Here is a 24,956-nt window from a genome sequence, read left to right on the forward strand (position 1 = left end):
AAGTTTTCACTTTTTCTCCCCCTTGGGTTAGCATTAGTTGCTCTTGCCTTTCATAGCACCTTGTTTAGACCATAATACTTAACTTTGTCTGATATGATAGTTGCTTATCTGTATTTTTCTCTAGCTGGATTATGAAATCCTTGAGGGCAAGCACTTTACCTGTTAATCTTTAAGTCACTTATGATATACCGGGAGAGCTTGTGGTTTGTAGTAGGGTATTGATAAGTTTGTAGAGTTTCCACTTTCATATTTTCATTTTGCAATTCTGTTTCCTTAATTATTCTAAATTAGTGTTTCTTAAAGTAAAAGGCAATTTTCTTTATATTTGGCTAAATCTTAAGTTAAAGACCCTGTATAATTCATTCCTGCCTACTTCTGCTCATTTCTAACCTTTCTTATCTTCACTCTATATTCTGCATATTTGTTGGCTTCCTATCTTCTGTTTCGCTTCTTTTCACCGTGATAGTGCTTCTTAGTCTGTAATTCTAGTAGATCAAAAACATCAACGTTTAACATAATCAGCCTATGACATGGCTTTAACTACTTTTGAGCATTTTCAGTACTGAATCAATATGTGGTGTCTTTTTAAACACTTAAGCTGTCAGTGAAAGTAATATGTGTCCAAGTAGGGGTCTTTTAGTGTGAAGTTGTGATTATATTCAAAATTAGATAATCAAGTTATTTAGAAATATTTTATGTACTAGAAATAATAGAGATATGGCAATTACCTTTTTTGTTGTTGTTTTTTAAAAGAAGTAGATTCAAATATAGCTGAACATCTGAGCATTTATTTTGAAATGGTACCTTAAAACAATTGTCTTACCCAGTGGGTGTTGTGAGGATGTGTATCCTTCTACTCCTAAGATTGCTTGTCATAGGCAGCTGCTCTGTGGTTAACTTGGTCCGGTTGGTTTACTGCCTTGGCCCTGGCAGGTTTCCCAGTTTCATACCTGGTCACTTAGATCTTTTTGCTTTGTTGATAAAATCCAGAAGTCTTGGCCTGACTCAACTAAAAATCTTCCTTTAAAAAATATTTGTGAAAGGAAATTTACTGACATACTAAGTGAAACAAAGTTTAGAAGTCAAAACAAGATAGAAGTACCTACTGTGTATCAGACATAGTCTTAGGCCTGAGTAGAGATGAATAAGACATGGCCCCTGCTCTCAAGAAGCTGATGAGGGGAGAGGTATGATGTACAGATTGCCTAGGGAACACAGAGGGTGTACCTAATACACACTGTGTGAGAGTAGAGAATAGACAGGAAGGTTTCTTAGACAAGGTCACCATATAATTTATTATCCTAACTGATACAGTTTTGAGACTGAAAGAGTATAATTAATTATTATATCAGGACAACAGGTGTAAACAAGGACCATTCTGGGCAAACTTAATACACATGGCCACTCCATTCCAAGAAAATAGGTGCTGAATTTTAAAGAGAAGTAGTAATCAAATAGGTTGATTGATGAAGAGTCCTTTAAAGCAGAAGAAATAGTATGTGAGGAAATAGTGGGGTGAGAGTGAGCACAGTATTAGGTTGAAGCATGTGCAGTTGCCATTTTATAAGTGAGAAATGGTCAAATAATTGCAGGTTCTCATAGTTTAAGCTGATAGATGAAGGTAACTTGAGCACAGAGTGTTTGTGCCTAGTGGCAGGAGATGAACCTGAAAAGAAGGCAGGAGCCAGATTGTGAAGTTCTTTGAGTACCATTTTATGGAATTTGGATTTTATTCTGAAAGTCATTATGTGCATGTTTATTTTTAAATTTTAATTATAAGGTATTTATTTAGTTTTTGAATAGGCAATACATTCTCATGGTCTGAAATTAAAAAAAAAAATCTGTTGGTTTAAGTGGGAATAGTTTGTGGTTTTCTTCATTTAATTTTTGTTAGATTTTGGTGTCAGTGGTTTTTTGTTTGTTTGTTTGTTTGTTTGTTTTTGGAGACAGAGCCTTGCTGTGTTGCCCTAGCTGGAGTGCAGTGGCAGAATCTCAGCTCACCGCAACCTCCACTTCCCAGGTTCAAGTGATTCTCATGCCTCAGCCTCCCAAGTAGCTGGGACTACAGGCATGCGCCAGCACGCCCAGCTAAGTTTTGTATTTTTAATAGAGACAGGGTTTCACCATGTTGGCCAGGCTGTTCTTGAACTCCTGGCCTCAAGTGATCCACCTGCCTCGGCCTTCCAAAGCGCTGGGATCCACCCACCTGGACTTCCAAAGTGCTTGACCTTCCAAAGTGCAGGTGTGAGCCTGCCCGAGTTTGGTTGTCAGTGTTTTACTTGCAGCAAAAATAATGTGGAAACTTCTTTTATCTGTGTCCTAAAACAATTAAAGCCCTGGAATTATCTGTCCACTGGGGTTTGTTAGCATTCCCCAGTAAATTGTTTGGGTTTGGTTCTTTTTTGGGGGAATGGAAGGGTAGGAGGTAGGCAGCTCTCAGACAACTTTATAATTTCAGTTTTTCAGTCTGCTTAGTTTTCTCTTCTTTCTGCTAGGTTTGGAAAATTATATTTTTCTAGAAAATTACCCATTTCATTCAGGCTTTCAAAATTCTTTACATAGGGTTGAGATAAGAGGTCTTTTATCTTTTTTTTTTTTTTCAAATTTTATCTATGTTCATGCTGTTTTTTTTATTTTTTGTGTTTTGTACTCTTTTAAAATTAGATTGTCTCATGATTTATTTTCTAAAGAATTAACTCTTGAATTTTAATGTATTAGTATTTTGTTTTCTAACTCATTAGATTCTGCTTGGGTGGTTTTAAATTTCTTCTGCTTTTTTTTGTTCTTTGTAAACTTTTGGTTGGATGCTTATGTTATTAACTTTTTTTTTCATTTTTTATTGAAATAAATAAGGTTCTGAGCATTGCTCTAGGTGAATGCCACAGGATATATATTTTATATAGAGGTATGTGGTCTATACATATATATATGGCTGTGCATATATATATGTACTTGTGTATATATATTCAGTATGTATATACATATGCACATATTTGATGTGGTTATGGAAATAAATTGAAAGGACAGAAACGAATGATAAGGAACTCAGAAAACAAGTGAGAATATTGTAATAGTTCACATGAGAAATTTTGATGGCCCGAATTGAAATCATAGCAGTAGAAATGGAAAGAAGAGCATAGAGAGAGATTGGAAATGAAGTGTATGAGAAAGGGAAAATAAATATCTGAGAATAACTCACAGCTTTGTGGTTTGGGTAGCTGGTAGATAAAGGTGTGTTCACTGATTTAGGGCTTATGTTCAGTATGGAATAATGGAAGAATAGATTTGGGGTGGAAAGGTGAGTTCAGATATAGACATGTTTGCATTAAATCCAGGTACAGATACCTTATTAAAAATCAGATATTCAAGTCAGGAGCTGAAGAAGAGGAGGAAGCTAGAGATTTTGAGCTAGAGAAAGGGTAGATAGCTGATTTTGTGGTTTGACTGAGGTGTTATAGGATAGTATCTCTATGACCTAGAGATAATAGGTCTAAAGATGTGTTACTCAGGGTCTAAATTCTTATAGAACTTTCTTCGTTTTTTTTTTTAAGATGAAGTCTTGGTCTGTCACCCTAGCTGGAGTGCAGTGGCGTGATCTTGGCCCACTGCAGCCTCCGCCTCCAGGGTTCAAGCCATTCTTCTTCCTCAGCCTCCCGAGTAACTGGGATTGCAGATGTACACCACCATGCCTGGCTAATTTTTGTGTTTTTAGTAGAGACAGGGTTTTACCATATTGGCCAGGCTGGTCTCGAACTCCTGACCTCAAGTGATCTGCTAGCCTCGGCCTCCCAAAAGTGCTGGGATTACAGGTGTGAGCCACCACACCCGGCCTAGAACTTTCTTTATAGAACCAATTTTGTTTTCGTTTTGATGATAAATTAAAAATAAATTAATATAGGCATATTCTGGGTTGTCTGAATGACTATCATGCTACACAGATTTTGGTGCCAGTATTGTGTTTAAATGCTTGCTAAGTGATCATCTAGAGCCCGCATGTCTGATAAACCTGTTGTATTGGAACGTAGATCAGGCTAAGTGTATTAATGTAAAATCAAGAAAATCAACTTCAACTTCTGTACTCATGCTGAATTATTTTGCCATTAAAAATTTCTTTTATAGTGATAACTACAGGTGAAAGGTATTTTCATAGAACTTCCAGAGAAACAAATCTCATAAAGAAGTTTGAAGCTTTTAAGAAACTTACAAAGGAATTTTTTTTTTTTTTTTTGATACCGAGTTTTGCTCTTGTTGCCCAGGCTGGAGTGCAATGGCACGATCTTGGCTCACCGCAACCTCCGCCTCCTGGGTTCAAGCGATTCTTCTGCCTCAGCCTCCCGAGTAGCTGGGATTACAGGCATGCACCACCACGTCCGGCTAATTTTGTATTTTTAGTAGAGACAAGGTTTCACCCTGTTGGTCAGGCTAGTTTCAAACTCCCGACCTCAAGTGATCCTCCCGCCTCAGCCTCCCAAACTGCTGGGATTACAGGTGTGAGCCACTGCACCTGGCCAAGAAATTTTAATTGTCACAGACTGATTAAAGAAAATAGGACTTATATGTAGATTATGTGTTCAGGCCAATTGAAGCTTTATAAGATGTCATGGTTCCCTCTGAACAAAGTGTTTCATGGAAACTTGGAGAGACAAAAGTGATGAAATGATGGGAGAGCTGACTGACCATGTGACTCACTGGTAGGTGTGTGTGTGTACATGTATATATGTATTTTTGTGAGCATTGCACTGCATGAATCTCCACTTATCTCTAAATATCAACTTATAACATTTATTAGTGGTAAGCAGTGTGGCATTTTTATTGAATGTTTTTTTACTTTTATGTTGATATACATACATATACATTGTGAAATGATTACTATTATCAAGCTATATTCACCATCCTGTACATTAGATCTCCAGAACTTTCTCATCTTGCGTGACTGAACTTTGTGCCTTTTGACCAACTTTTCCCCATTTCCCCCAACCCCTGAGCCCCTGGCAACCACCATTCTACCCTCTGCTTCTATGAGTTTGACTTTTTTAGATTCCACACGTAAGTGAGATCATGCAGAATTTGTCTTTTTGGGCCTGGCTTATTTCATTTAGTATAATGTCCCCGAGGTTCATCCATGTTGTAGCAAATGACAGAATTTCCTCTTTTTTTTTAGAGACAGAGTCTTGCTCTGTCACCCAGGCTGGAGTGCAATGGCGCAATCTCGGCTCACTGCAACCTTCGCCTTCTGGTTCAAGCCAGTTCTCCTGCCTCAGCCTCCCAAGTAGCTGGGACTACAGGTGCATGCCTCCACACCCAGCTATTTTTTTGCATTTTAGTAGAGACAGGGTTTCACCATGTTGCCCAGGCTGATCTTGAACTCCTGAGCTCAGGCAGTCTTCCTGCCTCGGGCTCCCAAAGTGCTAGGATTAAGGCCTGAGCTGCTGCACTCAGCTCCTTTTTTTTAAGGCTGAATTCATTCCATTGTGTTTATATACCACAAATTCTTTATCCATTCCTCTCTTAGGTTGATTCCATGTCTTTTACTGTTATGAATGATGCTGCAGGGAACATGAGAGTGCAGATACCTCTTTGAGATACTGATTTCATTTCCTTAGGATCTATACCCAGAAGTGGGATTGCTGGATCATATTAAACATATGGCAGTTATGTTTAATTTTTTTGAGGAACCTCCATACTGTTTTCCGTAATGGTTGTACTAATTTATATTCTTCTCAACCAACAATGTACAAGTGTTCTCTTTTCTCCATGTCCTTGCCAACAGTTATCTTTTATCTTTTTGATAGTAGTCATCCTAAGAAGTATGAGTGTTAGCTCATTGTGGTTTTGATTCGCGTTTTTCTGATGATTAGTGATGTTGAGCATTTTTTCACATACTAGCCGGCCATTTATATGTCTTTTGAGAAATGTCTATTCAGGTCCTTTCCTCGTTTTTTAAAATTGGATTGTTGTCTTGCTATTGAGTTCTTTGAGTTCCTTATATGTTTTGGATATTAAGGTGTATGGTTGCAAATATTTTCTCCCGTAGTGTATCTCCTCACTGCATTGTTTCTTTTGTCATGCTAAAATGCATTTTGTATAACAGTTTTACAATTCATAAAAGATTTTAAACAGGTAAGTAACCCTATAATACAACTGAAGTTAGAAATAATAATAACTTACGTGCATTTTAAAATAAAACATCTACTGTACTTAAGTTTGGCTTTCTAGTCTTGTTTGGTGACCTGGTATCTTATTACTGAAGATGTGCATTCTGCAGATCATCAGAGTTCAAATAGGATGTTGAACATAGAGGGTTGAATAATGTGTGACCCCTGTAGTAAACTCAGATTCCCCTTTAAAGAAGACTTTACTGCCCAGCTGTGAGAAATGTGAGATCCTGACAGCCCCCTCTTTCCCCACCCTTGTCCCCCACCTTAGAGTCTGGCTCAGCTCTAGAGACATTCCCCTCTCCTCATGTCACAGACTTACTGGGGCAGCATGCATTTGCAGACTGAGCAAGGCAGAGGTAAAAAAGGCCTGACCATTTCAGCTGGCCACAGAGCACTCTGATGGACAGTGCTTGCTTTAGAACTTCCTATATGGTTGGCTGAAGTTATGTTGGGCTTGCATCAGTTTGAGTTCTGTCCAAATCTGGTTTCTCTGCCTTCCATTCACAGGTGTTTATCCCTAATGAACATTTGTACCCCAGACACCATATTACCTCAGCTTCAGAGAAACCAGCCTGCAGTAGCTCTTGATAGCATGGAGCTAGTTTAGTGGAAGGGAATATACGTCAAACATGAAATTTAAAATGTTATCAATGTTATGTAGAAGCATAGGGTGCCATAGTAGTGCGTTATGGAAAGGACCAGTGCCCAGCTAATTATATTGTTTTGGGAGGTACCCTAGACTAGTAGTCAGAATATGAACCTTGGGCATACTGCTTACTCTCTCCAGGCCACTTTCCTCATTTGTAATATGGGAATGACACATATTCTGTCATCCTTTAGAAGACTAGCCTGGGATTGCTCACGTGGTTGGGGAAAGCAGTAAGAGGGAGCAATGCACATTTTCCAAGCCTCTGTTTCTGTCAGTTTGTTGATGTCCCATTGGCCAAAGCGGTTTACATGGCCCAACTGTGATTCAAGGATGAAGAAGTAGACTTGCATTTATGTTTGTATTTACACACACACACGCCTAAAAATTACCAAACAGAATGTTATATAATAGTGATAGTTAACATGTATTAAGCACTTTTTGTAAATAATGCTTAGTAAGAGTCAGCCGGACTATTATTATTTAATATGTTCTATCTCACTATGATATGAAAAAGAAGAAACGCTTTTAAATAATTTGGTATATTTGACATCTTAAAATCATTTTAATGGTAACACTTTTCACATAAAGTAAAGCTCTCTCTCTTTTTTTCCTCTGCAGTAAGAAAAGTGGAAAACCACCATTACAGAACAATGAGGTAACATTTTAAATCATCTTCTTTTTGGGATTTCATGTATTTATTTCATTTATTTTGTTATATGGTTCTGATTTAGGATAAAATTTTATAATTGGTAGGGAACTTAAAAATACCTCCAGTCTTCTACACATTACAGGAATGCTGTCTGAAATAGGACTCCTGACAGGAAAGTGTTACCTTAGGAGGCAGCCATAACTGCATTAGTTCTAGCCCGTGATGATATTAATTTCCCCACTTCTAGCTTCTTAGCAGTGACTCTGTTATATCTTTTGTATCGAGATATATCTTGTCCCCCCACTCTTTCCCTCCCCCCTCCCCTCCTCTTCCCTCTTTTTTCTTTTTCTTCTCTTTTCTTTAAAATTTTCTTTTTACCAACCAGGTCTCATTCTGTCATCCAGGCTGGAGTGCAGTGGCATGATTATAGTTCACTGTAACCTTGACCTCCTGAGCTCTAAGGATCCTCCTACCTCAGCCTCTGAAGCAGCTGGGACTATAGGTGTGAGCCACCTTGTCTGGCTCTGTTTTCTCTAGTAGACCCACATATATTTGAAGATAGTTGTATCTTATGAGGTTTTCTGTCCCTGTGCTTAGCAATCTTGATTCCTTCTAATATGTCTAATGTGACATGGGTTCTGATCCTTTTTCAGTTCTGTATACACTCCTTTGGACCTATAAGAGTTTCCTTAGGCATTGTGCTTAGAATGGAATGTAGTTGTCCAGTTGTGGCCTGACTAGCATGGAATATATCAGCATGATTACATTTCTTGATATGAATACGATATTGCTAAATTTCATCCTAAAATTGCTTTTATTTCTTTAACTATTACTATTTTTTACATTAAGTGAATTTTTTATGGTAAATTATAAACTTCAGGTGTATTTCTGACAAACAGCTCTACATCTCTACATGTTATATTCATGATAGCTTTATTGAGTTATAATTATATACCATAAAATTTATCAATTTAAGTGTATAAATGAGTAGTTAGTATAGTCACAGAGTTGTGTGGCTATCACCATTACCTAATTTTAGGAAATTTTCATCTCTCCAAAAAAAAATCCTATACCCATTAGCAGTCATTCCTTATTACCCTCTTCCCCCAATCCCTGGCAACCACAAATCTGTTTCTGTCTCTGTTGACTTACCTGTTCTGGACATTTCAAATAAATGAAATCATATAATATGTGGCTTTTTATACCTAGCTTCTTTCACTTAGTACAGTGTCTTCAAGGTTCATCATGTTGTTGCTGTATCAGTATTGCATTCCTTTTTATTGCTGAATAGTGTTCTTTGTATGCATATACCACATTATGTTTGTCAGTTCATCAGTTGGTGGACATTTAGATTGTTTCTATTTTTGGCTATTATGAATAATAATAATGCTGCTATGAAAATTAGTGCACAAGTTTTTATGTAGAGATATATTTTTATTTCTCTTGGGTGTATATCTAGGAGTAGAATTGCTGGGTCATATGTTAACTCAGTTGATTTGTTTTAGATAAACATTAATTTATTGCTGTAAATGTCAGCTGATTGGGTTTAACCTACTATCTATACCATTAGTCTAATTTTTAGTGCAATTCTTACATCTGATGTGTTAAGTAGAAGAATTATCTACAAATTTAATTTGCCTTTCCTTTCTTTCACAGAATTGTTGATAGTATTGACTATGTAAGGACCAAGGAGATTGCTCTGTGATATCTCTTAATCTTTGTTTCTGGTTATTCAGCTGTGACTACATCCAGTTATAGCAAAATCTGGTTCTTACTTGTCCATTAAGGCTACAATAATTTTATAAGAAACCTCTAATTCCTTTATTAATTTATTAATTCACTTAGTAAGTCAATCTTTCAGTAAATATTTATTGAGCTCCTCATATATGCCTGGCATTGTTCTTGGCTCTGGGTATATGACAGTTATAAAAATAAGTTTCCATCCTCATGGAGCTTACATTCTACATATCAGCTAGTATGCTAGTATGGTATCCTTAACAAATAAGAAAATTGGAACAATTTAGCATGATGTACTTTTAGTAAACTCATGCTGGCTTCTAGTGATTAGTGTCTCTTAAGTCTTCCCCAACTCTCCATGTCAGTGTCTGTTCTCTGAATATCCTGGTGATTGACATCAAGATTGTCATTCTTTAGTTTCCATAATATTTCCTTCCCAGTCTTTGAAAAATGTGATAAGATGTGTTTATGTTCACTTCTCTGATATCTCCAGCTCCACGATCTCTCATATCTAAGTTATATCTGAGCAATCAAATCTTAGTTATCTGAACTTAGTCATATCTGTTATTTGCATATCGGAGATCTGCAAGTTCTAGGACAGCTTGATTCATTTTACTCATTTTTTTCTTATTTTTCTGTACAGTACTGTTTAGCATATACTTATTTGCTGGTTGCATAGTGTGAGCAAGATAAATTTAGGTTATATTAAGTGATTGGCAATAAAAAGGATACAAGATGCACACTGATACCACATTTGTTAAATTTATAGGAAGTGCACATGTGTGCTAAAATGAAATCTAGTAGGATATGTAACAAAGACAGTAGGTTTAGTTTTCTTATTTTTGCTTATCAGAATTTTCTAGTTTTTCTACAGTGAATATGTTACTTTTGAGGAAAGCAATTTAACCTATTTTCTTCATAGAAATTTTTTTATATCCTTTGTGATGGGGATAGGGTGGGGAGAGGCAATTTTCATAAGACATAAATTTTAAGGAGAAAAAAGGATTTAATTAGAAAGAGAACAGTATAATGAAATTCAAAATGTATAAAGATAAGTACTGTGCTGGGTTCAGTATTTAGCATTCCCATGCATATTTTTGTATTTTGGCATGTGTGTATATCCATAAACAATATAGGTAGAATTACTTTACATATTTAAAAGTTTCATAAATTCATCTGTAAAATGAATTGCATGCATCATTCTAATTTTTTCCAGCATACTGTTTTTTAGATCACTCCATGTTTAAAGCTGTAGACCTGCTCTTGCATATTCTATTTCTATGTATGTGAGCTGCTTTCTTTTTTACAGTTGTTATAGAGTTTTCATTGAATAATTTTGCTGTGATTTATGTAATATTGGTATACATTTAGGTTGTTTTTCATTTTATGGTATTGTAAACAGAGTACGATGTTTTCATTTGTGTGGCTAAGCATATGTACAGGTATGTTTGTAGGGTAAGTTCCTGAAAGTAAATTTACTAGGTTATTTTACATTTTACAGTCAGTGTACATTTTACATTTTGATAAATGATATATAATAGTTGTACCAGTTTTCATTTTTCCCTACAATATACAGGAATACTTATACTATGTCAGCACTACATGGCCTCTTATTTTACTGCTATTTCAAACATCTTTTTCAGTCAATCTCACCTAAGGTGATTGACATATCAATAGGAACTTCTCATTGACATATCAATAGGAACTTCTCATTGTACTTTGACCTTGTTACCTTTTGAATTTTAGGTTTTCTTTTTTCCTTTGTTATGTTATTACTTTGACTTCTCAAATAGCTTTTAATGATTTGTTTGCTTTTTCTATAATATTCATGTTAAACTTATATCACCACAGTGGTCTTTTTTTTGTATTTAAAAAAATTATTGGGAAGTTTAGAAGTGGGAAAAGTGGTCTTTTTTTGTACTTAAAAAAATTACTGGGAAGTTTAGATGTGGGAAAAGTTCATTTTGAATTTAAAATGGAATCTTAGGAAAGGCTAGTAATGTTATGAAATATACTGCCTCTATAGTTACTCTTATTTAGATTGGTTTCAGGTAGAGTTTTGCTGTGATCAGGATACTCTCCTATTCCTGACGTCTCTTTGAATTCAGCCCTTCTGAGCCAACCTCCCCGTCCAGGTGGTCCTTTGCAGAAAACAATGATAATTTGGGAGAATATAGTTACTTCCCTTCATGGATTGAAATGTGATGAAAATCCCTCAGCTTTCAGTCACTTTAAGGATAGGGAAAGTGACAACAGGAACGGAAGAAAATGAGGAGGAATTTTATACCAGTTAGCGACTAATATTTTAAAGTGTTTCAGCTTTACTCTCTTGTAACTCTTTTTTTCCTAACCTTCCTCATTGTTTGTCCTAGATCATTTCTTTAGCGTAGCTAGAAACAGGTGGTCTTCTGTTTAACTCAGATGTCCGTTTCACCTCAGGATTGTGCCACTTAAAAGTTCCTGCTAGGAATGGAGAAGGGTGTTGGCTACAGGTAAGGCAAGCTGAAGTGAGGAGGGAGTGGTGATGGTGACAGGAGGAAGAACAAAATAGTTTAACTTCTTTTTTTTTTTTTTAAAGGTAGTTAATATGTATGGCCTTCTCTGTACTCGTTTCTTCCTATGTTTTCCGGGTTTGGGGAGAACACAAACAGAGATTAGGTTGAATGTGTAAGGTTTAGCTTGAGGAGAATACTCTAGTTCAACTAAATGGACTGTGAATAGGGCTTTTCTCTCTGTTTTGTTTGCTCTTGTGTCCATATCATTTGGAATAGGGTTTGGATCAAGTAGTTGTTTGTTGAGTGAATGAATGCATGCATGTATGAATTAAGCAGACTGAGCCTGTAAGTCAGTAGGATGAGGTTTTCAACTTTATCTGAAAGACTTGAAATGCTGAGTCTCTGTTCCAGCAGCTGCAGATTAGGCTGATTCTTCTCCAGTTCCTCCTCTTGTAGTCTTTCTAGTCTAATCCTATAAACACAGTGCCTTCAGACTTCCTTTCGTGGCCTATAGTTCTGCACTGCACTCAGTGCCTGTTTATTAGGATAATGTCTATAAAGCCTTAGCACAGTGTCTGACATATAGTTGGTAGTTATTATTCTAATTTGGTACCCAAACAGTTCACTTAAGGCACAAGTTAGATATTTATTTAATCAAAGCACATTTACATTATATCTAGCTAATAGAGTTACTCTACAAATACAAACAGGTATTTGTTTTCAGGAGCACAGTAGTTAGCCAGATAAGTGAGCTGTGATTATGGAGGTGAGGAAACAGTCAGGGAATTGGGGTTTTTCTGGAGTGTCTTGCCTTTTCCAAGAAGTTTCCCCTGTCTATTCTCCCAAACAGTTCAAGAGTAATAAGTCTCGTCACTTTTTTCCTTATCTTTGCAAATGGTTTAGTACTTCCATTTTCTTTTTTTTTTTTTTTTTTTGAGGCGGAGTCTCGCTCTGTCGCCCGGACTGGAGTGCAGTGGCCAGATCTCAGCTCACTGCAAGCTCCGCCTCCCGGGTTTATGCCATTCTCCTGCCTCAGCCTCCTGAGTAGCTGGGACTACAGGCGCCCGCCATCTCGCCCGGCTAGTTTTGTATTTTAGTAGAGATGGGGTTTCACCGTGTTAGCCAGGATGGTCTCGATCTCCTGACCTCGTGATCCGCCCGTCTCGGCCTCCCAAAGTGCTGGGATTACAGGCTTGAGCCACCGTGCCCGGCCAGTACTTCCATTTTCATGGAGCTAGTGAAAATGAAAAAACTCTTGAGAGAGGTAAGATTATCTTCTTTTAAATCCGTCTACAATAGCAGTAAGCTCTCAGTCCTTACTGTGGCTTCAAGCCTCTGTCCTTTATAAGCCCTGCCTACCTTTTAAACTTCTCTCATTCTTGTTCCCTTTGCTGTAGCAATACTGCCATCTTGCTGTGAAATGTACACACCTATTTTATTTCCAACACGTATTTTTGTGCTTGGTGTTCCTTGTGCTTCACTCCCTCCACCCTGGTACCCACTTTAAATAATCACATGGCTTTTCTTTCTTTATGTCTAAGCTTAAATGTCAAGAGGCTTTTCAGACCATCCTGTGTGAACTGTTCTTTTTTTTCTCATGACCCTGCCTAGTCTATCCGTAATAATTTATTTATTGGTTTATTTTTTGTCTGCGTTTCTCCCGCTAGAATGTGAGCTGCATGAGTGAAAGAACCTTGTCTGTCTTTGAATTTTATGAGGAAGAGAGAGTGAATTGACAGACTGTATATTGGAAATGGTAAATGGTAAATCTAGGAATCCAAAAATTTCCTATATTTGGTATCAGGGAAAATTCTGTTCAGGATTTTTTTTTTTTTAATATGATGTTAATCAGGAAGTGGCTAATATAAAACTCAGTAAGCCCTTGGCCTTTTTTTCAGCTGTCTCTCTGACCTCATCCTCTGTGATGGTACCTTCCTCACAGCTCCAGCCAGGTTGGCCATTTTGTTCTTCCTCAAGCACGTTGCAGGCGTTCACCTTGGTATTTTGCAGTTGCTATTTCTTCTACTTGCAGTTTTCTTCATCCAGATAATTATGTGGTTCCAGAATGCACTTCCTTATTCAGTTTTTAGATAACATTATTTTCTCAAAAACATGTTTGAATATGAGGAGCAGTGTAAGTATGCAAGTCTGAGTTTTGTAAATTCAGTATTTATCTTGATAACTGTTTATATTGACTTAGATGAAACATGGTTCTTTAATTTTATGATACATTTGTTATAGCGATCTTAAAAGGGCTTCTTTTTTTAATGCAGAAAGAGGGAAAAAAGGAGCGAGCTGTGGTGGACAAGGTGTTTTTCTCAAGGCTCGCACAGATTCTGAAAATCATGGTCCCTAGAACATTTTGTAAAGAGGTAAGTCTTATGAAATTGTAATCTTAAGTATATTGGACCATTCTTGAATAAAATACCGGAGTCTGGGTAATTTGTAAAGAAAAGAGATTTAATTGGCTCGTGCTTCTGCTGGCTGTACAAGCATGGTGCAGCATCTCCTCCACTTCCGGGGAGGCCTCGGGAAGCTGGCATTCACAGCTGAAGGTGAATGGGGAAGCCAGTGTCTCACATGGCGAGAGAGGGAGCAAAGGGCCAAGGAGGTGCCATGTACTTTTGAACAACCAGATACATGAGAACTCACTCACTATCTGGAGGACAGCGCCATGCCATGAGGGATCTGCCTCCATGACCCAAACACCTCCCACCAGGCCCCACCTCCAACACTAGGGATTACATTTCAACATGAGATTTGGGTGGAGACAGATACCCAAATTATATTATTAGGTGTTCAACTTTCAAGGTTACATAAGATTAGAACAATAAAATCATAACTCTGGTTATACTATAGGTTAAACGTTTTCTCTGTAGGTAAAGAAGACTACTAAATTTTTGTCTTTAAATCATCACCTGTCATACAAAAACCCTTGTTCAGTGCCAGTTTTAAATAGTTTTCTCTTGTTTATGAAATATTATTTCATTTTATGTGAAATACTAGGGTACTGCCGTGCAGCTACCCCAAATGGTATTGCTTTGTTATAATTAAATACTGTCAATAAAAACTGGGTTAAATGTCAAAAGACAAACCTTTTTATTACATTGAGATGTTAACAAGTCACATTAGTGTGGAATGTATTTGATTAAATATTTTTAAGATACTCAAAATGATACCTGGATTCATCAGGTATTTCAGGAAGTGAGCTGATTGTATGAATAGTTTTATAATTCGTTCCTTTGCTCTTTTATCAAGATTATCTTCATTATTTGATAAACATTTTTAATGATTATTAAAATAATGCTGTGTTCTCCATCTTCCTCAGCATTCTCTCATTCTGTAACTAGAAATATCATTACCTTCAACTCTTCCTCTTCCCCTTGTCACCCTTTTTGACCACTGGGATCTGCTAATTTTTCCTGTACTTAACTGTTAAAGCATTGTAGTTCCCAAAGACAACGTCCATTTCTTCATCATGCTGGATTTGCTCTTCCCCTCACCTTGGCATCATGTCCTGATGATTCTGCCCTTGAGAAATTCTTTTTAAAAAAAGTAATAGCACTTGTTTTTTCCTAATTAGACAGAGGTAATACATGTTCCTTGAAGAAAATTAGAAAATGCAGCTAGATTTTTTTTTTTGGCACCTATCAGCCTCTTACTCATTTTGATATATAGTCATCTTGTGTGTAAGCATATATTTTAATTTAAAAATGAGATCACACACTTTTAAGATCTGCTCCTTCCCTTGTATTATAAATGTTCTTTCTAAGTATCCTAAAGTTTCTCATAAATTATTCTCTCCCTTTACATTCTTACCGTTCTCACTATATCTTACCTGGATTATTATATCTTAATTGGTCTTTTTGCTTCTTTTCCTTCTCCAATTTGTATTCTTTCTTAAAATCCTGATTAAAACATGTGACTTTTTTTTATAGGGTAAATCACAACCTGACTTTGGCCTTCCTTTTAATATCATCTGCTTAGGAGATTATTGTTTTATGATCTGGCCCTGTGTCCTCAATCTTTCATTTGTTTACAACATCATGTCTGTGACATCCTGTCCGTCCCCACAACAGAAACAAATATGTTTTTAAAAATTGATTAATGCTTCTTATCTTTTTTGTGACTATTTCCAGTGACTCTTCAGGCATAACAAATTGTTTTCTCTCATTTCTACAACCCTCCTGCCTTTGAAGAATCCTTATTTAAAATACAAGCTTTTCTGGAAAGATTCGTATATTACCTTCCAATCAGTTAACAGCTTAATGTTCATTTCAACTATTGCAGGGGTTCAATGAATGTGAAACAAATTGGAGATATTGGATGAGTCCTTGGGAATTAGTAAGGGAGGTAGAAGGGGCTAATTTGGCCAGCCTCCCACCCTCTGCAGGCCTTCTTTCCTTACTTTGGCTTCTATGTCACTGTCTTCTTCTTCCAATTTAGAAAATTTAAGATCAGCTTTAAATGTATGTACTTGGGGTTGGGGTGGCAGGATTCTCATCTCACAGAGAGATAACTGATTCCTACCCAGTGTCTTGACTTTCCCTGCTTTGTAATCTGTCTTGCACAGCACTGCTTAAGTAATATTCTTTAAACATCACTTTTAACATCACTTTTGTTCTACTGAGAAGCTTGCAATAATTTTATGTGTATAAACTCAGTACAGTACCATAGTTCATGTGATTTTAATCCCTTTTTTCTCCCATTAAATTCTTCATCTTTTTTACCCTTAATCCTCATTCTCTTTTTTGTTTTACTATTTATCGTATTTCTAATGCCATAACTGTCTTTTGGCACCCCAAACCTTCCCATCCCACAGCTTAGGACATGAAGTGATACAAATATGTTTGCCTAAATTTGTCTGCTACTTTTAAAGTATAATTCTTCCCTTCATAACTAAATTGAAAGCCCTATGAGGGCGTGGACACTATTATAAGTTTTTCTAACAAATTAAACCAAATTTATTCTACCTAGGCAAAATTGTAAGCTTCAGTTTTGGTTAGTTAGCTGTATATTTACAGTTACTGTCTTTTTTCTTTGTTAAAGTTGTATGTTAAAAATATAAGAAAATAACAGTACACTATAATCTGGGTAATCTAAGTTATATTCCTAGCTTCTGTCCTTGACTAGGTATATGAAGGCAAGTCCTTTGACCTGCCTTGAATTCACTTTTGAATTCTGAATGAGAAAGATTAAATGAATCTATGAGGCCTTTTTCATTCATGTAATATTCTTGAGTTCCCTTTTAACTATATTTAAAATTGCTCATAGAAAAAATGTCAGGCAACTGTATTAAAGCTTACATAAAGCTTTAGATTTGGAAACCAAAAATTGTTACCAAGGTAATATTTCTTTGAACTTTCTAAAATGCATTTAGTTAATTTACTATACCTGGTTTATTTTAGACAGGTTACTTGGTACTTATTGCTGTTACGCTGGTGTCTCGAACATATTGTGATGTTTGGATGATTCAAAATGGAACACTAATTGAAAGGTACTTTTTCATTCACCTTCCTCCTATATGTATGCAATGCTAATTGTCTCATATTTAAGCATGATCTTTATAAGCAAGAAATAGATTCTAAATTAGGTAAAAGATACTCAAGTCAAATTATGTGTTTGTTCATTTACTTAAAAAATACTTAGTGTTTCCCATGTGCCAGGCAATGTGCTATACTGTGATAAGGATCTATATGCCAGCAACTAGGAGAAACTGTACCAAGCCTTGCTGAGCTGACAGTTTATCAAGAGTTAGAGACAGGTAGACAGAAAATTAAAATGCAGTATAATAAGTGCTGTAATGGGAATTCTAAAAATCCACCAAGTTGGATTTCTGAAATTAATTAGATAATTTGGAGGAAAATTTCAAAGCATTTCAAAGAATCACATTGAGCGTGTTTATTAGAAGGGAAAACAGTTCTTAGACATTTCTTTCCACATCTGGTGTTAGTGCTTTTTACATTTTTTCATTATAGTGTTTCTACATATTATTAATCACTGCAAATTGCTAATTTTGAATGTAAAAACATAAGAAATGTCAGTTGGGATATCTTGGGTTATAACAATTTACCATTTATCCGTTAATAAATAATTTATTTTTCATAATACCAATTAGAATGTCAGAGTAAAAAATTTTGCTAGGAATTTTATTTCCTGATATGCAATATTTTGTCAGAAAATTCCTTGGAGTATTTCATCTAAAATAACTTTTTGAATGACAGTACTTAAAATTGTTAAATGCCCCAACATTTTGGAATAAAGGTTTTTTTCTCTTAGATTATTGATCTGCTTCCTAAAGATTTGTAGGAAGTGGAAGAATGCTTTATCACCATGTTCTCTGACTCATTTCTCTAGGACAGTAAAGAATCTTGTATGTACAGGATTAAAGCCCTTAAAGTACATACCTCTGAATAGGGGTAAATTATGTAGGCCCTCACATTCCACCCAAGTCTCCCTGAAACCTGTGGTCAGTCCTGTGCCTTTTAATTTTAATCAAAGTAATATATGAACATAGCTTAATGTCAAATGTCCTGCAGGACTTAATGACAAAACACATCAGTTCCTTGGCTCCTCTCACTCCTGCCATTACCTGGAGTCAGTCATTTTCTATTCTTTTTACTGTTTCATTTATTTTGTGTCTGCATTTCTATATTGCATACTTGTATTACTGCTTATAGATTTCTCAGTTTCAAAAGTGTAAGTGTTCATCTCCTACTTTGGAAGGTGAAAATTAGCCCTTTTACACTCCCTCCATGCTCATCTTCTCCATGTTTTATATGTATAATAAAAATTATATAATTTTTTGTTAAAGCACAATTTATTGTTTACATAATTTTGACTGTTGCTTACAGCTGAACCACATGGCATACTTTGGTAGTTGCTTTTCCATACAACTTTTTGTTTTTCCTGGTGTTTACAAATTGGCGGTTATTTGTGCACATGATTATTTTTTTTAAACCTACTTCCCCCTAATTCAGCTTGAGCTTTTTGACAATACTGTGAAATCTTCTCAGTGGTCAGACACCAACTAATCTATCAACTTCATCTTTCTATTTCCACCCCCGCCCTATACGTTTTGTAGTTTCCTGTGTTCTTGCTTTTTTTTTTTTTTTTTGAGACGGAGTCTGGCTCTGTCGCCCAGGCTGGAGTGCAGTGGCACAATCTCAGCTCACTGCAACCTCCGCCTCCTGGGTTCATGCCATTCTTCTGCCTCAGCCTTCTGAGTAGCTGGGACTACAGGTGCCCACCACCACGCCTGGCTAATTTTTTGTATTTTTAGTAGAGACAGGGTTTCACAGTGTTAGCCGGGATGGTCTCAATCTCCTGACCTTGTGATCCGCCCGCCTCAGCCTCCCAAAGTGCCGGGTCTTCTTGCTTTAATTAGGATTGGTTGCATATTAGGCACACCAAATAGCAATCATGTTTGAACTTGCTTTTATCATTATTCTGGGAATTTCTTTCATCTTTGTATCCTGAATTAAATAACCTGTTTCTGGATTTTTTTTTTTTTAATCTTCCTCAGTTTACTTTCTCGGCTTGGCAGATGCACTCTTTTTCTGAGTAAAGGTGAAGGGAGATAAATTTTTGAGACCTTGTAGATCTGAAAATTTCTTTCTTCTAGTCTCATACTTGATTGATAATTTAGCTGTGTTGGTGCATTCCAAGTTGGAATTCACTTTTCTTCAGAATTTTGAGAGCATCACTATGTTCTGGGTCTCAACCTTGGCTGCAGAATGATTGGAATCATCTGGAGAATTTTAAGAACTATGAATGTCTGGGCCCCACCACTAGATATTCTGATTCAATTAATCAAACCTTTTTGAAGCATCTGGTAGATTCTGTTGTACAGCTCCAGGGTGGGTATTGAGGCCTCTTGCCATTCTGATTGCTCAGCTGTAGCTGGAGATTTGTTTTGTTTCTCCCTCAATCTCCCCCTCCGTCTTTTTAAAAAAATTGTTGATGTTGTGTTACTGGATGTTTGAAAATTTCACTGAACATTAGTATGAATTTTTTGTGCTGGGCACTAGGTGAACTCTTTTTCCATTTAGAAACTCATTCTTCATTTGAGAAATTTTCTTGTGCTTAAAAAGAAATTATTCCTCTCCAATTTTCTGGAATTCTTATTAGCTGAGTGTTGGAGCCTCTGGACTGATGATCTGATTATCTTATAATTTCTCTTCTATTTTTATCTCTGTCATTTTATTTTATTTTCAAGGAAATTTCTTTAACTTTATTATCCAGTGAATTTTTATTTGTTATAATTTTATTTCCAAGAGTTATCTTTTATATGGATGTTCATTTTTATAGCAATCATTCTTTTAAGGATGCAATATTTTTTCACCTCTGAAGCTATGTAATTTTTTAATGTGTTTTTAGCTCCCTGCATTTTTTGTTTCCTTCATGGTCCTTTGTTTGTTATTCTGTTGTCATTCACATTGGAGGCTTTCCTCAAGCATTCTATGACTCTTGGCTGTGAATTCATATTTAAAATTAAGTGCCTTAAACACTTACTAGAAGCTGGAGTTGAGAGCTTGTTAATTGGTCTCCCTTGAAGGGTGTTTGTAGGGGGAGCCTAATCATGTGCACGTGTGTGTAGTACTCAGTTTCAAAATTTAATTATGAGATTTTTTAAAAATTGCTTTTCATTTTTTATATGAGTTTCTGAACAATTTTTTAAAAACCATTATTTTGGTACACTTTACACTTACAGAAAAGTTGTAAAAATAGAATAAGGGGCTGGGTGTAGTGGCTCATGCCTACAATCCCAACACTTTGGGAAGCTGAGTCAGGAGGATCACTTGAGACCAAGAGTTCAAGACCAGCCTGGGCCACACAGTGAGACTTCGTCTTTACAAAAAATAAAAAAGTTAGCTGACTGTGGTGGCATATGCCTACAGTCCCAACTACACAGGAGGCTTAGCAGAAGGATCGCCTCAGCTTAGGAATATCCTGTCTCAAAAAAAAAAAAAAAGATTAACATAAAGAACTTCCTTATATTCTTAACCTATACTCACCAATTGTAAAACACTCATTTTAAAGTTGTTAACTTTCTCCTAAATAGTTTTGAGCCTCTGCTGTGTATGAAATTCTTTAACATTTGGACCTTATCTCAAAAAAAGAAAGTTTTAAAATATTGTACATTATAGCTGGATAATTTTATTTGCTGAAGTAACATATATTCTCCATCTCAGTATTTAAGCTACAGTGCAAATTTATTTATTTATTTTCCCTTTTTGCCCTTTTCTAAGAGTAAGTCCAGATTCATTGTATTTCTGCTAAAGAGGAGCCTCAAGGAACGTTAATTATGGTCCTTAATGTACTTCATTTTAACTATTCTTTTCAATTTTAAACTTATTTGTGATGTGGACTAATGGACTTTGGAGTATAGACCAAATCTTAATAGGAAAGACACCCCTTTTTAACGGTAGAAACTATACTAATTCTGCTGACATGGGAGGAAAATTCTTCGTACCTTGTTGCTGCTTTATCTAATCATAAATAATGTATTTATTTTCACCCATTTGTGCTACAAGCAGAATTTAAAATTACCCAAACTCTCCTTTTTATAAAGTTTCTTAAATATTTGGAAGTTGTATGTTCATTAGGGCTATTGTAAAATTGTTTTGTTAATTTTTTTATTGCACGGTCGGAATAATAAGCAGAAATAAGACTTTATTCAAGAGACCACTTTTTAAATTTATAGCTGCTAACTCAATGGTAAACCTATGCTGAATGATTGGCACTTGTTCTTGTGTGTTTCACAAGCTTGGGCAGCACTAAAGCACTTTGGTTTATGTAAGATTTGGTTCAAACAATTTTAACGTAAAATCTCTGAACCTTTTGTACTGTCTTGATGGCTTAATGATCTTAATATTCTTATTGCTATAAACCAACATTTTGTGTGGTTCTATTAATTTTCTTGTAGTCAGCCTTTTTGTTTTAATTGTTTGCTTTTTAGGGCTACATAAAATTGTAGTATTTAATTTCTTTCAATCAGTCTAAGGAACATTTCCCAAAGTATGTTCTGTGGAATCCTTTGGCTATGTAGAGGAAATGCTTCATACTACAGACCCCTCACAGAGGAGTTAAAATGCACATACTATACATTAAAAGCTTGAGAAGGTCTTGGTAAAAGACATTTGTTAGCTTTGTTTAACCTAGGGATTCCCAAACTTATTTATCTACTCCCTCATAGAAAGGAAATTATTTCTCTAGTCATATACTAGTTATTTTTGTGTGTGCAGGGCAGCTAGAGTTTAACCAATTAGTCCAGTGTTTCTCAAATGTTTTATACAAATATCTTATGAAATTTGGGAATTTACTAAGTATTATTTGAAATAAGAGTTCTAGTGACAAATAGATTCTATTCTTTGTATATCATACACATATCTTAACTCAAAGATGCTTTACTTATATCATAAATGCTCTGTTCAAATTTTAGTTAAGTTTAGAACCCTTAAAAAATTTTTAACTGTATATTTTAAAAGCAGAAAAATACGGTAAAACAGATGAACAATAGGCAAAAGAGGAGCTAGTCTAGTGAAGTGTGTGGAGAACATGAAGCCTCTATAGATCCACTTCGGGCTCTGATTCATGCGTTAGTCCAGTCTTGCAAACTATAGCCCACAGGTCAAATCTCACTACCTGCCATCTGCTTTGGTAAAGTTTTATTAGAATAGTAAGCCACACGTCTTCCTTGCTGCTTTTTTTTTTTTTTTTTTTTTTTTACTGTTGCAGAATTGGAGTAGTTGCAGCAGAGGCCCTAGGGTGCACAAAGCCTAAAATATTTACTCTTGACCCTTTGTCTGATTCCCCATTAGTCTGTCTCCTGCCATTAGTTCACACAAATGAGAATCAGATTGTTAAAATATTTTAAAACAAACAAATGGTACTTTGTTTATTCATAATAATCCATTCCTGGAACTATAAAGTTGTTAATTGTTTTGCTCTCTAAATTTGTTTTGTAGCCACTTAAGCCTTTTTTTAAAGCAGCCATTTTTACTAAGAAGTAATTAGTTATCATTCTGTTTAATTTCGCCTTTTGCAGGATGAGTTTCCAGCAAGTTCAAAATGATGACGTTTTAAAGTTGCAAACATGTTTTTGCAAAAAAGTGTTTTTCAGCATCTTTTTTATTGATTGTTTTGATTTAATAGAAGTTTCCTAGAGTAATTTTAGAGCTTTACAGAAGTTTTCCTAGTGTTAGATTTTGCTTCTTTTGCAACTAATGCATTGCATGTGGTGTTTTGCAGTGGTATCATTGGTCGTAGCAGGAAAGATTTCAAGAGATACTTACTCAACTTCATCGCTGTCATGCCTCTTGTAAGTTTAATTTATTAAAATCTTTTAACACGGGAAATTTGCATCTTTTAAAATCTTTAGGGGTTTTACTTATTAAATTCTTTAAAGATTTATGATACTATATTCTTATTTTCAGTTTAGGTTTGTAATTTATAGTATGATTTTCAATGTAAACCTTCATACTAGATAAAAAGGGGATTATGTTTGGTTTAGCTTCATTTGTAATGTGTATATAAATATTCATATACATATGTATGTGGGTGAGGGGGTTTTTGGCATTTTTTTTAACCTTCAGTCCAGGTTTTCTTCGGTGTTTAGCAGCATCCCATTAGATAGCAGCAGCACCCTTCTCTTAGTTGTAGCAACCAGAAATGTTTCCAGTCATTGCAAAATGTATGTGGGCGGGGGGCAACTTGGGGAGTTGGGGGGCATTTAGAGGGGGGAGTGCAAATCATCCTGGTTACTTTAGGCCATAAACTAGTACCGTAACTTGTACTAGTAATCTACTTTAAGTTAACTTGGAATTTATGGTCTGAATTTTTTACAGATAAATTGTTTAGTCTAAAATATCAGTGATTTTCTTAGTTTGGTTCTCATTTCTTGGCACTATAAGAATTTAATGTTCTCAATTTGTGAGTAAAAATGAGAAGCTTGGTTGTAAAATCCAGTTACGTTGAAATTGCCAGAAATTCTTGTTTAATAAAGCTGGAAGATGGGGCTGCATAGCTTTCAGACTTTTTAAAATAAGCAATTGGAATAAGCAAGCACCACAGATATGAAAGATGAAGATTCAGCAAAGACCACTTGAGAACATTTTTAATGTAATGATGGAAAATGTGAGTAAAGATGGCTCTAGATATAATCTGGAAAATAGCATTACTTGGTGTAAAACCTGTAGTTTTTTTTTTTTTTTTTTAAAAATGCAAATACAGTGTATATAGAATTCTGTTGTCTAGGGTTGTGGTACTGATAGTAGGAAACAGAAAATATAAACATAAATGTCTGAACTCCTAAAAGCAAGTCTTTACATTGGCTAGAAAGGGGATAGATTTGACTTTTTGCCCACTTACCCAAAAAAAAAAAAAAAAATGGCAAGATACGTCTCATAATTAATGATATTAACATATTCCATCTAAAGTTTAACATAGAATAATTCAAACCAGGTACATTTGATTTAGCTAAATGCAGTAAAGTAAAACAGAACTGAATTATATAATTTGGATTCAGCTATAAAATTATGGGATTTGGAACACAGGAAATAATGGAGAAATAATTTATAGTTTAGTAAGCAGAAATGAAAAGCAAAACCAATAATATTTGTTTGTTTGTTTTAGATCTCTCTGGTTAATAACTTCTTGAAGTATGGGTTAAATGAGCTTAAACTGTGCTTCCGAGTAAGGCTCACTAAATACCTCTATGAGGAGTATCTTCAGTAAGTGATAACCTATTTTATATTAAAATATTTAAATAGAAGAGTACTATTTGTGAAGCTGATCAATATAGCGGTTTTCTTATTTATTGTATGTTTTCTAAGAAAACCACTCTTAGGTACAGAAGCATATTGGGAACAACCTCTCAGTTATTTGAAATCTAGTACTGGCTTTTCCATTAATTGACAAGTCATCATTTTCTGGACTTGTGTCCTCCTCTCTAAAATCAGGGCAATTGATAGGATCTCTTCTGACTCCAAACTTTTTTGTTTCTATGTATTTGAGCTAGGCAGTGTAATGTGATTTTTTTGGTTGTCATTTTATCTTTAAAGTCACTTGTTTTAAAATTACTTTTCTTCATGCTATTTTAGATCTTTCACATATTATAAAATGGGAAATCTGGACAACAGAATAGCTAATCCAGACCAGCTGCTTACACAAGATGTAGAAAATTTTGTAACAGTGTAGTCGATCTGTATTCAAATCTTAGTAAGGTAAGTTTCTCTACTTTTAAAAGATTATTTGTTTAATTCGTT

The 24,956-nt window shown here is 35.5% G+C and overlaps 1 protein-coding gene across 1 annotated transcript in view; it reads left to right on the top strand.

Moving 5' to 3' along the window:
• Nucleotides 1-24,956, top strand: part of ABCD3 (ATP binding cassette subfamily D member 3) — a 98,111-nt gene that overhangs the window by 35,441 nt on the left and 37,714 nt on the right. Inside the window, exons 2-6 of the mRNA XM_017879792.1 lie at nucleotides 7,426-7,462; nucleotides 13,962-14,060; nucleotides 17,097-17,185; nucleotides 22,942-23,011; nucleotides 24,325-24,422. Of these exons, the coding sequence (XP_017735281.1) occupies nucleotides 7,426-7,462; nucleotides 13,962-14,060; nucleotides 17,097-17,185; nucleotides 22,942-23,011; nucleotides 24,325-24,422 (393 nt within the window). The remainder of the gene's footprint in view (nucleotides 1-7,425; nucleotides 7,463-13,961; nucleotides 14,061-17,096; nucleotides 17,186-22,941; nucleotides 23,012-24,324; nucleotides 24,423-24,956) is intronic.

The sequence above is a fragment of the Rhinopithecus bieti genome, unplaced genomic scaffold, assembly GCF_001698545.2.
Source record: "Rhinopithecus bieti isolate Rb0 unplaced genomic scaffold, ASM169854v2 scaffold_11919, whole genome shotgun sequence".
In the NCBI taxonomy this organism is placed as follows: Eukaryota; Metazoa; Chordata; class Mammalia; order Primates; family Cercopithecidae; genus Rhinopithecus; species Rhinopithecus bieti.